The sequence below is a fragment of the Limulus polyphemus genome, unplaced genomic scaffold, assembly GCF_000517525.1.
Source record: "Limulus polyphemus unplaced genomic scaffold, Limulus_polyphemus-2.1.2 Scaffold146, whole genome shotgun sequence".
NCBI lineage: Eukaryota > Metazoa > Arthropoda > Merostomata > Xiphosura > Limulidae > Limulus > Limulus polyphemus.
Window position 1 is genome coordinate 489,403 of NW_013665756.1, and position 15,257 is coordinate 504,659.

The 15,257-nt window shown below is 34.4% G+C and overlaps 1 protein-coding gene across 3 annotated transcripts in view; it reads left to right on the forward strand.

Annotated features, from left to right (window-relative positions):
- The first annotated feature begins 3,470 nt into the window (after positions 1-3,470).
- Positions 3,471-15,257, forward strand: part of LOC106475356 (annexin B9-like) — a 23,485-nt gene continuing 11,698 nt past the window's right edge. Inside the window, exons 1-3 of one of the 3 annotated variants that reach the window (XM_013936047.2) lie at positions 3,471-3,617; positions 13,218-13,307; positions 13,891-13,972. In XM_013936047.2, coding sequence (XP_013791501.1) covers positions 13,296-13,307; positions 13,891-13,972 — 94 coding nt within the window. In that variant the 5' untranslated portion in view covers positions 3,471-3,617; positions 13,218-13,295. Of the gene's footprint in view, positions 3,653-13,217; positions 13,308-13,890; positions 13,973-15,257 lie in introns of those variants that run through there. The other 2 variants (XM_013936053.2, XM_022380595.1) reach the window with 2 other exon arrangements.

A 15,257-nucleotide genomic window follows, 5' to 3' on the forward strand; every position in this document is an offset into this window, starting at 1 on the left:
TTGAAAAAAACAAATCCTCTTACTACTAACAAGAAGTAGTTTTGGTCTAGAACTGAGCCATTGTTTTTGGAATTTAATATGCTGTCCAAAAATAGACATAGCATCAATATCAATTTTGGCCCCTCCCATCACAGTTTTTAAAGCTAAAGTCACCTGGACGAAATTTGCTCAACCACTGTTGACACTTACGAAACATTTCCATAAACTTCTTTCATATTATTTGTGGCTACAGAGGCATTGTTTCACTTGTATTCAAACAGCATTACATGCCGAATCTGTTCTCGTCGTGTGCCATCACAATAAGAGTACACTAAACTTCTCACATTATATAGGCTACACTAATTTGACGTTAATTTCGTGACGACCTAATGTATATCGCATGTACAAAAACATTGAATTTGGCTAAAATTACGTATTTTACGACTTTCTTTATCTGTCAATAGATGGTGCACCCTTCATTCTCTTGTAATTGATACCGAAGTGCTGTGACAACAATCCTTTGGTAGTACTAATTTTTACCCATAGAGTTTCAGTGCCTTCTGCAAATGTAAGTTCATTCAATATAACTGCTTTTAAATTAAGATTTATAAATTAAACAGCCACCGTCTTTGGATTTGGTGCGATCATTTCTCAAAATTTCTGTGCAATATAGACCTATGTGAGTAAGAAATTAAAAAAAAAATCCACCTTATTTTCGTAATATATGCAATAGAGGGTTAATATAAAGAACTGGAGATCAAGATTAATAATAGCTACACGATACTACTGGTAGAGATAGGGTAAATAAACCCAAGTTAGCTTAACGTCAATAACCTGGTAAATAATTGTAAAAAATATTTATGAGGAATGAATTAAGTGAGGGTAACAGTAGACCCCGCGGTGTGGGGTGGGAGGCACGCTAAATACGAGCTCATAGCGTTATAATAAATCGGATATGGTGTGTTTGATTTTGTTTTGAATTTCGCATAAAGCTACATGAGGGCTATCTGCGCTAGCCTCCCTAATTTAGCAGTGATAGACTAGAGAGAAGGCAGCTAGTCATCACCACCCACTGCCAACTCTTGGGCTACTCTTTCCAACGAATAGTAGGATTGACCATCACATTATAACGCACCCACGGCTGAAAGGACGAGCATGTTTGGTGTGACGGGGATTCAAACCCGCGATCCTTAGATTATGAGTCGAACACTTTAACCACCAGGCCCAAAAGGGGGCCTGATGGGAAAATTCGCAGGCGAGCCCACACATCCTGCGTTACGTCTCTGGGTGGTAGTCATATTATAACTAAAATTAACTAAGATATGACAAATGTTTCATAATTCAGGAAGTTAATCTTTTTCTTTTTATTCATTTAAAACACTAGCACTCAAACCCCATCTTCGTTATGACACCCCCAGTGGCATAGCGGCATGCGGACTGACAAAGCTAGAAACCGGGTTTCGATACCCGTATTGGGCAAAGCACAGCTAGCTCAGTGTGTATATTTGTGCTTAATTACAAACAAATAAACAAATCGTTATGAGATAAAGATATATTGTAAACTTACAATTGTTACGGTGTATGTGCGTTTTATGAACCGACGAAGAATGATTATAAGTTTGGCGTGAGACATTAGTATTAGACCCATTACATTTTAAACACTTTTGATATCAACGTTTGTTTATATTAAGTTTATATTTAGAAATATGCTTGTTTGTTTGTAATTAAGCACAAAGCTACACACTGGGCTATCTGTGCTCTGCCCACCACGAGTATCAAAACCCGAATTCTCGCGTTGTAAGTCCGCAGACATACCGCTGTGCCACTGGGGGCTAGAAAATATGCATAGCTTATAGTGTTAAATATGTATTTCAAAACTCCCGCCTATTCTCTAAAGTTGTAGAAGATTCTCGACTGTAAGAATCAACAATATATGTGTGTACGTAAACGCCAGTGTAGCTTTGTATTGTTACGTAATCTGAATTTTCAAGAAACTCTCCACACGCCTATAAATAGAACCAACGCCACGCACCTAAAAAAAAAAGAAGTATCTATTACTGGGTTACTGTAAGCTATAACTGTGATTAACGCTTATTAATCGGAAAACTTCAGATATTTGGCCAGGAATGCTTCGAACATCACAAACTATTTAACTTCAGTGGATTCACATCGGATATTAGTACTTCTACAACAACATTACCTAACGTCATCGATGGAAACTAGACCTGTAATCGGTGTGTGATCAGCGAGAAATACAGGGCTAGCTAGCTCCCTATTAAGTGAATTATACCTACGTCAACTCGAAAGAAGACTTTATATTGCTTGTAAGTTTGTGAAACTTTTGTATATAAATCATTATTTGTATTAACTGTTGTTTGTATATTAAAGGCTTCATGATCTAAGCCTCAAAGACTTCCTTGCTGGCACTGTACACAGTGTCAGGTGGGCCTTTCAAGAGGTCTGACCGTGTATCAGGTGGACTCTTGGGTCCCAAAAGTGTTAACTTTGTTTATTTTACAATTGGACTTGTATGAGTTGGGATTAAGTATCTTCAAAGGGACCCTTGGAGGCAAGAAAGTATTAATTTTATATATTTCACAAGTAGACTTTGTTGGATTGGGACTGAGTTGGGCCAGCTTGCTATCTACCTGTTTAGGGGTGAGTTTTGACACAAAAATTAGATGTAATAAAAAAGAAAGAGTTGACCATATTGATGGAAATACAAATAATGGAGTGAGATGAACAAAATCACTATCAATTACTGACTAGTTATCATCTGCTCGTAAAGGACCTTGTTTTGTGTGTAGACAGTTTTAGTCGTTAATATTTCATTTGATTTAAATCGTGGGTTTATTAAAGTGGCCCCCCCAGTGGCACAGTGTTATGGCTGCAGACTTATACTGCTAGAAACCGGGTTTCGATACCCGTGGTGGGTAGAGCACAGATAGCCCTTGGCGTAGCTTTGTGCTTAATAACAAACGACAACAACAATTATTAAAATGTGGTTTTGCCTATTATAGAATAAAAGCCAAGAATACAGCACACACACCCTCCTCACTGAAACAAAGATAGTCATATATTTTGGTCGAGGGCTTTAAAGTATGTGAATGCTCTCCAGCATATGCCCTTAACTTTCAAAGATGTGCGGGCGGCTAAATATATTTTTATGTTATAGAAACAGTTCCATGGCTGCCTAACTCCGCTGGAAAGTAGTGGGTGGGGTAAAGCTAAGTCGATTTAACGTGGTTGTTAATAATCATGTGTGTACACTAACAGGAAAAAGTGGGGGAGGACACATTCCCTTTCTTCTCTATGTTATGTGCCTGTGAATAGTTTGAGTAGATTTTTCTTCTTTTGTTCAAAAGTTCAAATAATTTTGAATGTACTATTCAAAATATATTGACCATTACTGAATCCACTATGTATTAAAATGGGGTCGTTAGTATATATACGATTATTATACTTTAAGTAAAAGACTAAAAACAACAGCTCAGATGGAATTTTGTTTTACGACGTCTATGGCAGGGTTCTTCCTGTGATGACGTGGCTAACGTAGGAACAAGCTGAAACTGGACCGCAGCAGTACGTAGTAGAAGTATAGCTACAGACTTTAGAAGGACTCCCGCTCTCTAAACCCGGTAAGGTGTGGTTGCTCCAGTGAATGTTATTCAAGTTAAGTTCTTTATATTTATGTACATCTGTATTATAATCAATAATTCATAAGGAGTTAGAATAGTAGTAATAATGTTTTAAGTTAACCTAAGTAAAACATAGTCTCTAAGAGTAATGTTATATAATCAAAATACTTAAATATACACTCTATTTCTAGTAAATGCACGTGGTTTTCGAGAATATAATATATTCCTGTTCCCTCTCTCGCGTTTTCTCTCACCAACGTTATAGCAAGTTCGATACCATTTTGTAAGCCCCTCCTCCCAGTGACAGAGCGATAATTTTGCGGACTTATAACGATAAAAACTAGATTTCGATACCTTTGGTATATATAGCCCATTGTGTAACTTTGTGCTTAAATACAAACAAACCATTTACTAAAGATTAATTATTCAGCATGAGTACTTATACACACGCTTTAACTGCTAATACTATGTTCCACTACATACTGTGATTTAACTGAGACTGCTTGTAAAGAAATGTAATTTAGTACCAAGGATACAGAAACTACAATTAATGTATAAAATATTTGGGAAACACTGGACTTAATCGATAACACACGCAGTAATCATAGTAATTTACAAAGAAAGGTAGCATATTTCAATAAAAGAATACATATTTAGTCATTATTATGGTAACTTAATTCTAATTAAACTCGAATAGGTACAGTTATTTTATGCTGCCGGTGAAGTGATTGGAAAAATGAAAAACTAAGTTATTTCCTTCTTGATATGTTCTTTTTTATATTAATAAAGATTTTAAAAATTATGACTGCACATGCTGAGATGTACAAACATTTTGTTTAATCAGGTTTTAGTACTTAAAGCGAAAGTTTTTTAATTTCGCGCAAAGCTACACGAGGGCTATCTGCGCTAGCCATCCCTAATTTAGCAGTGTAAGACTAGATGGAAGGTAGCTAGTCATCACCACCCACCGCCAACTCTTGGGTTACTCTTTTACCAACGAATAGTGGGATTGACCGTCACATTATAACGCCACCACGGCTGAAAGGGCGAGAATGTTTGTTGTGACGGGGATTCGAACCCGCGACCCTCAGATTGCGAGTCGAGCGCCCTGACCACCTGGCCATGCTGGGCTAAAGCGAAAGTGGAATATGTGTTGTTTGAAACTTTGTTGCTTGCATATAAAACTACGAAATTTTCAGAAAGAACTTTTGCAAATTATCACTAACTTTATCTAAGTGTGTCTTCTCGTGGTTATTCATGTTTACATATGCCATGTTAAGGCATTTTATATTGTTAATTTGTAAACCACTTCTTTGTTACAAAATAAAAATATATCATTTTGTAGTACAAGCAGTTTAGAATATTCTTTGTGATCACCTATTACAGGCTTAGTTGACGACAGCCGTTGTTGATGCGATCTGACATGAATACTGCTAACATTAACTTAAAAGTTAAATGCGATCATTGGCGACATTCATGACAAAATGCGTAGATAACTTTATAATGTACTAGTATATGTTTGTGTATTATATTACTAATGTTAACGAATAAAGTGTAATGAAACAAAATGCATGTTAAGTATTAGGTGAGTTAAACTACAATTTTACCGTTGAACCGATATAATGTATTAGTCTTCGTTAAGATTTAAGATTATGTGATTCACTTTTAAACTGTTTGTGTGTGTGTGTATATATATATATATAAACTACAAAATTAAGTATATCCATGAGTGATTTTACAACCCTATCGAAATGTTAGAGGTAATTTCATGCACTTTTAGGAACATTATCAATGTTTATAAAATTATGATGTTTTTAACGGTGTAAATTTTAAACATTCTCGTTCAATAATTCAATAAGTTTTATGCAGTTGTGAAGCGCATGCGGTTATAAGGAACTATCGACAGTTTTAAAAATTAGAACAAGTTGTATTTTCGGATTTTCCAGTTTCTATAGTGCTAGTGTCGGAATATCCAGTTGTTATAAAGGTTTCTATATTATTGGACGGGATCTAGTGGCTTATTCGGTAAAAAATAATGCTAAGTCCAGTCCATTTATTGATACCGAAAAAGTTTTATTTCTTCATCTGTAACTCACAACGCCTAGCTTATAGGCCTATTTTCAGAAATAACGATAAACAGTCACTTACTTTGCTACCTTCTCCCGTATCTTTCAGTTTAGTACTTGGTTGAAACACAATCACATAGTTTACAAAACTATATTTATTGACTAAGTAATAGTCAGTATTACTAACATATCCGATAACTGGCGTTGCATGTTACCAAAATTGTTTCCTAAACCTTCAAGAAATTTCTAGTCATTAAGCTAATCGCTCATTACTTGATGGTAAAACTCCCTCTAGATAAATAATAATACAAAAGTCTAAATCAAAAACATAGTCTACAAAACAAGCAAAACATTTTTCTAGCATTTTAAGCGTTGTATTTTACTGCATGTTTCAATAAGAGCTTTAAAATTAATTATGTCTCTGCAGAGACATAGTGTTTTTATATTTTTTATTTCATCTTCTTCCGAACACTTTTCAATCGACCGACATTCCTTCATTTCTCGGCGGATTGATTGAATCTTGGTAAGGTTATACCTTGGTCCAATATGCCCAGACACTTTTTCATTTTTTCCTTATTTAGGCCTTTGTAAGGATTTTAAATGGTCAAAGGCCAAACAACTCTAAATGTATATTTTGGGCTCCTGTGCGGTCATATTTGCAGCAATCAAGATGAAAATTGGCACAAGTATAAATGTTCATGCGCCCAACACATTGAGTTGTCTATTGCATAATTTTGGGGGATTTGGAGTATTTTGATCAATTTACATGGGATTTGGTACAAAAATACTTTTTTTTTACAGGTTCCATACATATACTCACAAGAATGTCTGATATACCCATTTTACATCATTTTATTCGGATCAAAATGTTAAATAAACTCATAATTTTAGGGGTTTTGGTCAATTACTTAGCCTTGTTTCGACCAATTTACATGGAAGTTGATTTGAAGATACTTTAAACATAGATATATTCATTTATCTGTTGAACATCATCCGTATGCATTTGAGAAAGTAACTAGTTTGCCTTTTTAAACAAGTATACATTTATTTAAGAACGGAAGAAATACGTTACATTTAATTTATATTTATTTTAATGGAAGTAATAAAGAGTATTTTATTAGCGTGTTTGGATTTTTTTTCGCGTGGAAGTAACTAAGCAATTGCTTTGAAGTATAGAGCTAATATTTAGTTTAATAATATGAAATAACGTTGTGATAATGCGATAAAAAGTTATCCGTTCTTTTGTCACTTTTGTGAAGTACGTGATTTTAATCGTATTTTTTCCTGATTTATTTTTGACATCCATGAAACTTCTATAACGCACTTCTAATGTCAGCAGTGACTTATTTTCTGTTTGTCGCATTATCTTTTAGAGATATTTTTGTGATACTCGATGTTGAGTTATTCTATGCGGCGAGAAGGTTTTACAGTCATCCCCTGTATTTCCAAAGCCTTTTAGAATATGAATCTCGAATTATGAAAAAATAATTAAAAACGTAGTGTGTGTGTGTGTGTGTTTATATGACTTCTCGATAATTTTTCTTTTTCCTGTTGTTTCCTATCGCTTGCCCAATGGCTCGCGTGTTTCCTCACACAATGTCGCATTACTACACTATAGTTGGATAAAAGCCAAACTGCCCCACCTTAAAACAAATATAGATCACGAAACATGTGTAAGAACATACTCTGCTTGTTCAAACTGAGCTTTTAAATAAATTGATCGAAAGTAAGATGATTAATATTTGGATATGATTACGTTGTTAGATTGTTATAATAATCACAAAAGTATTTCTGTTTTACTTAGAATCGCATAAGTACAGATGTCTTGAAATACATCTAACATGAATTTAGATGCACGACAAAAAAAACAACAAAAAAAAAAAACAAGTTCATCAATGTGTTTGTCTGAAAACCAGATATTGAAGTTATTAATTAATAAAGTTTAGTAGATTCAACTTTTACATCCACACACTAAATCGATGTTTACTTTTACTTTATTTTATAAAGCTAACTTTGCGGATTTTGTTATAAACTAAAACATTTGAAATGAAAATCAAGTTATTGGACATATTATATAGTTGTAATGTTTATACTGTTGCAATTTTTTTCTTTTAAATTATCTGGTGAAAATAATTCAATTTGCAGGCCACGTAACAATCACAAATTAGTTTATTTCCACCTTTAAGGTTTCTACAACGTTTGTACACTGGCGTAAATTGTCCTAGGTCTACATTACAAATGACTTATTAACCTCTAACAGAACTAGGACTAATAGACTTAAAATAAGACATAAAATTGGAGCGCTTTCAAATAGTTTGCAATGTAAGGTGAAAGAAGAGGTAGCTTACCATTGGTAAAATCGGGTCCGAGGTCCATCAGTGGAATATCAATTTTAATATAAAAAGTTAGCACAAAGGATCACATGCAATGTATGTGATCCTTTGTGCTAATTCTTTTATCAAAAAAGAACTAGGACTAACATAGGATTAACTTACTTGCATTAAGCATCTCAGTAAGCGTGATGGCTAACGTAGGTCCAAAATACTTCACACACTGATCGAAACAACTCCATTTTCTTGAAACAAACTAACTATACAAACTCTTAACTATTTCGTATATATTTATATAATCTAGTTTGAAATGTGCTAGAAACTGTACATCACATCCTTAGGACTTTCCTCCCAAATTTTAACGTGCTAAGTTACATTGAGCCAAAGTTGGGTTTCAAAAAGTACTTTGTATTGGAAAGAATCAGAAGGTTTTTGACCATTTTAGTATATCTAATAATTTCTTCTTTTTTTGGGGGGGGAGGGGAGGAGATATAACAAGTTGTTTTAAAAATGGACTGATGAATAATGGTCAAAAGCACGAACTTGACTAGACACCGACCGAACGATCCTACTCTTAGACGTTAACTCAACGTCGACCTTGTATTTGAAAACATAGTAACGAACCTGTCAACAACATCATCAAGATCAGTGGAAAGAGCACGTTCTCTGTACACACTAATTACTGTTAGACTATTCAGTCTCTTATCTGCCATATTGGTTCTAGGGTGATTTTTGATCAGTTTTAGTTTTCTAAAGCTTCTTTCACAGCCGGCTGTGTTAACTGGGAGAGTTATTGCTATCTTTTAACATTGTAAAGTTCAGTAAAAGCCATAAATAAATGGTTGAGATGTTCTGCAAACTCCTCGACTGCCCCAAATGTCGCACCTGATCGCTCATTCATTCTCTTAGCTTGCCTCATTTTCATTTGTACGTGTTTTCTTGTTAAACACATTACATTTGCTCTATGTTAGTTGGATTAAATTGGGGGTGGGGGAGAAAAATGGGTGATGGAAAAATAATTTTATTTGCTCAGATCTGCTATGTGACATCGGAAATTGGTACTAACTCGTCAGGCTTTTAGATAGGGTGAAGCCGAGTGGTGTGTTCATAGGTGTGTTCACAGATAGCCCATTTGTGCTTAACTTCAAACAAATATAACATCTAAATGAAGATTATATAATTCCTTTTCGACATACTATTTTTCATGAATATTTAGATAAAGGTATATAAAAATAGACTGATTCACTTGACATGCTTAGTTTCTGATGCTTGGTCTTTAATCTTCGAAAGTTCTAAGTGTTGTCTTTTCGTAGTTTTCCTCAATATTTATTAAATTCCTCAATCCAATAATTCTTAATCAAAGAGCCCTGCCACCCAGTGGCACAGCGGTATGTCTGCAGACTTACAATGCTAGAAACCGGGTTTTGATGCCAGTGGTGGGCAAAGCACAGATAACTCATTGTGTAGTTTTGTGCTTAACTTTAAACAAACAAATCAAAGAATCCGGGAATTTTGGTTACGATGAATTTTAAATCTGAGGCAGCGTTTACAACTTATTTTGAATTGGCTAGAAGTGCACAGTCTTTACAATCAAACTATATGTATATAAAGCACACACACAAAAAGCTGTGTCTGTCTGATTGTCCGTTATCTAACTACTACTAGATCGCTGGGCCAATCTCAACCAAACTTTGTGGGATGATAGTATGGGACAAGGGGCATATTAATGGGAGGTTCATAACCCCTCCATCCCCATTATTGCTGTTACTGAGCATTGATTATATCTGACGTAAGTTAACGTTAACTACATTCATAGATGGCGCCACGTTCTACATGAAAACAAAAAACTTTTTTTAATTTTTCTATAAAACAACACACACAGTTCATACAAACGTCTTATATATATCTCGGAAAGTGTGCTAGCACTCCCTATGAGGAATGCAATGAAAAAATGGCCGCCACTATTGGAATACTACATAAACTCGGTTGAAGTTTCTACTCCATCAGCCATCATAAACTGATTTAAGAGCCGTTTCTTGGGTTATACCCACTTCTTCCTTTGAACTTCAGCCTGTAACACACTCCTACGCCCAATGACCTTCAATTAATTAATCACGTAAGACACAGTGGAAGGACATTAAGAGTTGGGTGCTGAAAACGTGTAACAGAACACTCCTACCGCCACTACTTTAGTCGCTACCTCTTCCTGCAAAGTCACCATGACCATCGCACAGTGTATGCCATGTTTTGAGTATATACACATTGAGTTCTAAAATCTTATACATACTTTTTTGTCAGGTAATAACTAATACTGTAATGATATGTTATGTTATAAAAAATTGTGTGGAAATTAGGATTTTTTGTGTCAGTTATCATAGCATCCAGCCCCACATTTGTTTAAATTCATAAACTAGACAAAGGACGGGCAGCTTGTTCTTTTATAGTTTAGAAATAATGTATGGTAAAGAATAATTGTCGGAGTTCTAGTACAGAACAAAATAAACTCATTCTTAGGCAAATGTAAAATTTTTACTCTCCATGGCAGTACTCAGTCAAGGGTGGTACATATAATCGTATGAGATAACCATATTGTAGCCAACACGACGGGACTATTTCGCCTCTGTATTCAACTGCACATTCGACAATATTTCAATTAAGGCAAATATTAAAATTTTGGAAAGTTCTAATTACTGAAAATTAAATTACATGTGATATTTATATTTAGGGAAAATAATGTATCATAAGTAGTAAATTCGCACGTATAGGGGTCTAGTACGACCATCGTGTCTGATCAAACCTTGGAAAATACCACCAAACTTCTATGATTATGTAATTTGTCAGACTATACACTGCTGTAGGAAGCAATTTTAGAGTGGTACCAGGCCATTTCCACAGCTAAACAATGTGAAACACGATGTATGAAAAACACACCACTGGCATACAAAGCATGCCATTTCTAGGGGGAGGGGGCATACTCCTCAAAAAGTTTTGAAAATTTAATGCTATGAGATTGAATCCTGAGCCATTTTAACTACAAATACTGCATACACACAACATAGTGTGTGAAACTAAAAGAAACAAGTTTTAATACAAAAGTTGTAGCTATACATACCATGAAAAACTGGCCAGACCATGGCCTGATTGGTCTTACTGCTACCTAAGGCCCTGCTATATAACATGGTCGTTGAATCCTAAAAATAAGGTCTACCAGGAAAAAATTGGTACCAAACTGAAACCGGAATTTCTGACCTATAACATATTCTAAATCTGTCTGGGGATTTGCTGTTGAAGCAACTCAAAAGAAGGCTGTTCTTGTGCAAATTCAGAGGTTTCTTACGTCCTTGTTTGGGCCACTGGTTTTATTTTGAAAAACTAGTTAACCTCCCGGATACACTTTCCTTATTGGCAGCAAGCAAAGTGGCCGTGACTCATTTCAAAACCTAAAATAATCGGAGAAACATTCTAGTAGCGAATCAGGTAGTAGGCTAAAAATGTTATAAACGTCCTTTTGGTGGTTGCAATGAGATTTCAAATAATGAAAGAAACATAACTTCCGCACGTGTATTATATTTCAAAACCCGATACTTTCGTGTGTTATTTAATTTTAAAACAATAATGCTGTAAAGAGGACTATTTACTGCCTGAGGGCGCGTTAAGTATTAAATTAGTTAAGAGTTAAAATATCGTAATATAGAATACATACTTTGGTGGTATTGCCTGTAGTGTAAGCTACCCAATGTAAAAATATGGCAAACAAACAACATAAGCAAAAAATTTTGGTCGACTGAACTAGGTACACCAAGACGTCAAATTAGCTCAAGTCGCAATATTGATGGTGTCATCAAGGGGGTCTTACCATCTAACAATTGGCCAACACTAAGTTTTCAGGTTAAAGTTATAGCAGTGTTTAAGCATGCTAAGTTTCATGTAAGTTGGATGTTAACTTCGCAGTTTTCCATCTTCATTCCTTTAGTTAGACATGAAAAGTAAAGGTTTCCAACCAATTATGCCCAAATAACTTCAATAACCTTATTGTCATAAGGTTCCTCAGCAAACCTACATTAAGAAATTAACAATTTATGAATGTTGAAGAATCAACCTAAGCAAGATACTTCTATTGATTAGACATTACGGTCAAATGAGCGATTTAAAATCTAATTAATAAATTTGTTTGAACACTACAAAATTTGCCATTCAGTAAACATTAAGGGTCTAAACCTATAAACATAACCATATGTACAGTAGTGAAGGGTACTAGTCTATGATCATTGATTTGTCAGCCACATGTATTCAGAGATCTAGGTGTTGCAAACTTATTCATTAAACTTATACATGCAGGCCAAATTTAAAATCATGAAATTTCTAACTAATCTAGACACCTTAGGTTTAAGATAACTTATTAAACTAGCCTGGCGCTTCATTTCAACATGACTCGTCTGTAGGCTACTTGAGTTGGACATGCGAAAGACTAGATTCGTTTTGGGTTTGCAGATAATCGATTATTCGGAAGAAAATTTTCGTTGTGTCAAATGTTCTTGATTCATCAGAAAATACTACTACTATTAATAGAAAACCAAATTTAGGCCTACAGAGAAATTATTTTAACGTAAGTTTCGTGATTTAGGCTACAATGTTGCTGAACGATAGTGTGCACGAATTACATTTGTTATATCTTTAATCTGATGACACGTGCTAGATATAGCTGTTTTCTTAAAAACATGCAAAGTAACCTGACATACATACTATGGCGGGACGACGAACATGCGTATTACTATTACAAACCACATTCGTAATGAACATCGAAATATTAACATTAGCACGGATTCTAAAAACTTGATTCAGAGTGTTAGCATAAAATTTTAATAAAAAATAAACAAAACAGCCCGATTTGTGGTCGAGTATTTACCCGATCTACCCGACCGTGTGCTTTGCCCCTGCGTTATTTACCTACCTGTTGGACAAGAAAAACTTTATTTATGTGTTATATTATCTGTATTAAACAGGTATGTTGATACACACTGTTTCATATAAAATGTAATTTTTTTATCTGTGTTTTGTCAGTCTGCTTAGTTTCCTTTTTTTTTTAGAAATATCTTTTCAGCCTTCCAGTTGACAGTATTTTCAAGTTAAACATTATTTTTTGATGGCTTGTTTCTTTTTCACTTCAGACAAGAGTTTTTATTCATATTAACTTTTCATTGTAGGTGTCTGTATCTGAAAAAAAAAAGTATCTGTTACTAAACTCAACCTTCTAGTCACCAGGATTAAACTGTCTTTTCAATATGGAGCTATATGTAAGTATTTTGTGATTTTTTAAAAGTCCTTATACTATTTTATCCATTTGCACAATATTATATTTTTTATGCAAAATATAACAAAGGAAGAAATAAGGGACATTATGATGTAGAATTCTCATATCATAGAGATCATCATGCACTTATTTTTATGGTCACTTTTAAATTATATGGCTAGTTGTTTATTAAGTAGTATTTTCAAAACATAAGAATAATAGTTTTCATCATGTTTTTGCACTACCTGAATTTTTTATCTTGGTGGACCACAGTGGGATATGTATACTATGCTGTATCTTCCTTTCCCAACCACAGATTGAGAACCACTGCATTAAAATATGATGAAACGTTCAACAGTTTGACTTAAATTTGACTTAAAGATTTAAACTGCATATTGCTAAGAGCTATAACTCCATAATCTGGGGAAATGACTCTGATATTTCATTATTTTTTTTAGAATAAAAAGAAGTTGTATATTATGGTATATTCATAGATTACTACAAAATTTATATAATATTTTTGGAATATTTTTATGGTTTATCATTTAGAATGGTTGATTTTTAAACCATGATATTTCCATCTTCAGCAACAAGCCACACTTTTCCCACAAGAGTCTTTCGACCCTGTAGCTGATGCTGCTACATTAAAAGAATGCATGGAAGGACTAGGTAATTAATTAACTTCAAGTTCAATTCCTAAACAGGAGATCATTTATCTAATCAGAGCTTTATGGCTAGCTGTAAGTCTATTTATTTGTGTGCATTCATCCCAGAAAGGTATGTATGGTTGCTCTAAAAGAAGAAGAAGGCACTGTAACAAGATTAAGATATACTCATATCACTTAATAATGCCTCCTTTCACTCAGCTTGTACATATACTGAATGTTTGTCTTTATTCTGGTGTAACTGCTATTTGATGTACATTATCTTTTGTATTTCTTTCAATATGTCTGGCATGGTCATTAGAGCTCTAAACTCATAACCTCCGGATCACGATTTCGAACCCTGTCATTGATGTGCTCTTCCTTTCAGCTGTAGGGTGTTATATTGTGACAGTCAATCCCACCTTTTGTTGGTGAAAGAGTAGCCTAAGAGTTGGCGGAGGGTAGTGCTGACTAGCTGCCTTCCCTTTGGTCTATTACTGTTAAATTAGGGTAGGCTATCGAGGATGGTGCGAGAGTAGCTTTAGCACAAAATTCAACAAACAAATATGTAACCCAGTTTCAAGGTCATGACTGATTAGTTATTTATGTCTAATAAATGTTTGTCCAAATGTCTTTTGTATTGCAAATTACTTGGATTGCAATTATACTTGAGTTTTAATTATAATGTTGCGTCAGCGAGGTCACGTGACTAGTATTACGCCACTCCTTCTCTCGAACCTTCGGGAATTATCGGGAGATTACTAGATTGGGGGTAGTTTGGTATATATAAGATGGTCACAACGTGACGGGATAATGTGTGTAGGTAATGAGTAATTGAACTGCAGTCAGAGAGAGAGACGTATTGTTGAAGTCGAGCTCGTGTGACGTGAATCATAGTTTGTTATAGCGCCAGTGGTGGGATTCAAATATTTTAACAACAGGTTCTCTCACTAGCAGCATGTAAAAATATTAGATATTAAAAAAAAGGAGGGGCCAGAAATAGGCCGTCACGGATAGTGTTAAAGATTCTTTAGAAACTTTCAATTAAAAGAGTGTTTTATAATCTATCAACTTAACAAAATTCAAATCTTTATTAATTTCTTCCATACGTAATACGTTAAAAAATATATTTCAAAAAATTACTTATTTAAAGTAAAAAAAGAACAAAAAAAAAATAAATAAAATGGATAGTAACAGGTGAAAAACAAAGAAATGAATCATTAGAGAAAGGGGTCCTGTTATATTTGGAGCGAAAACACAAAAATGTATATTTCTTAAACATTTAAAAATGTATTAAACTAATGCATAGA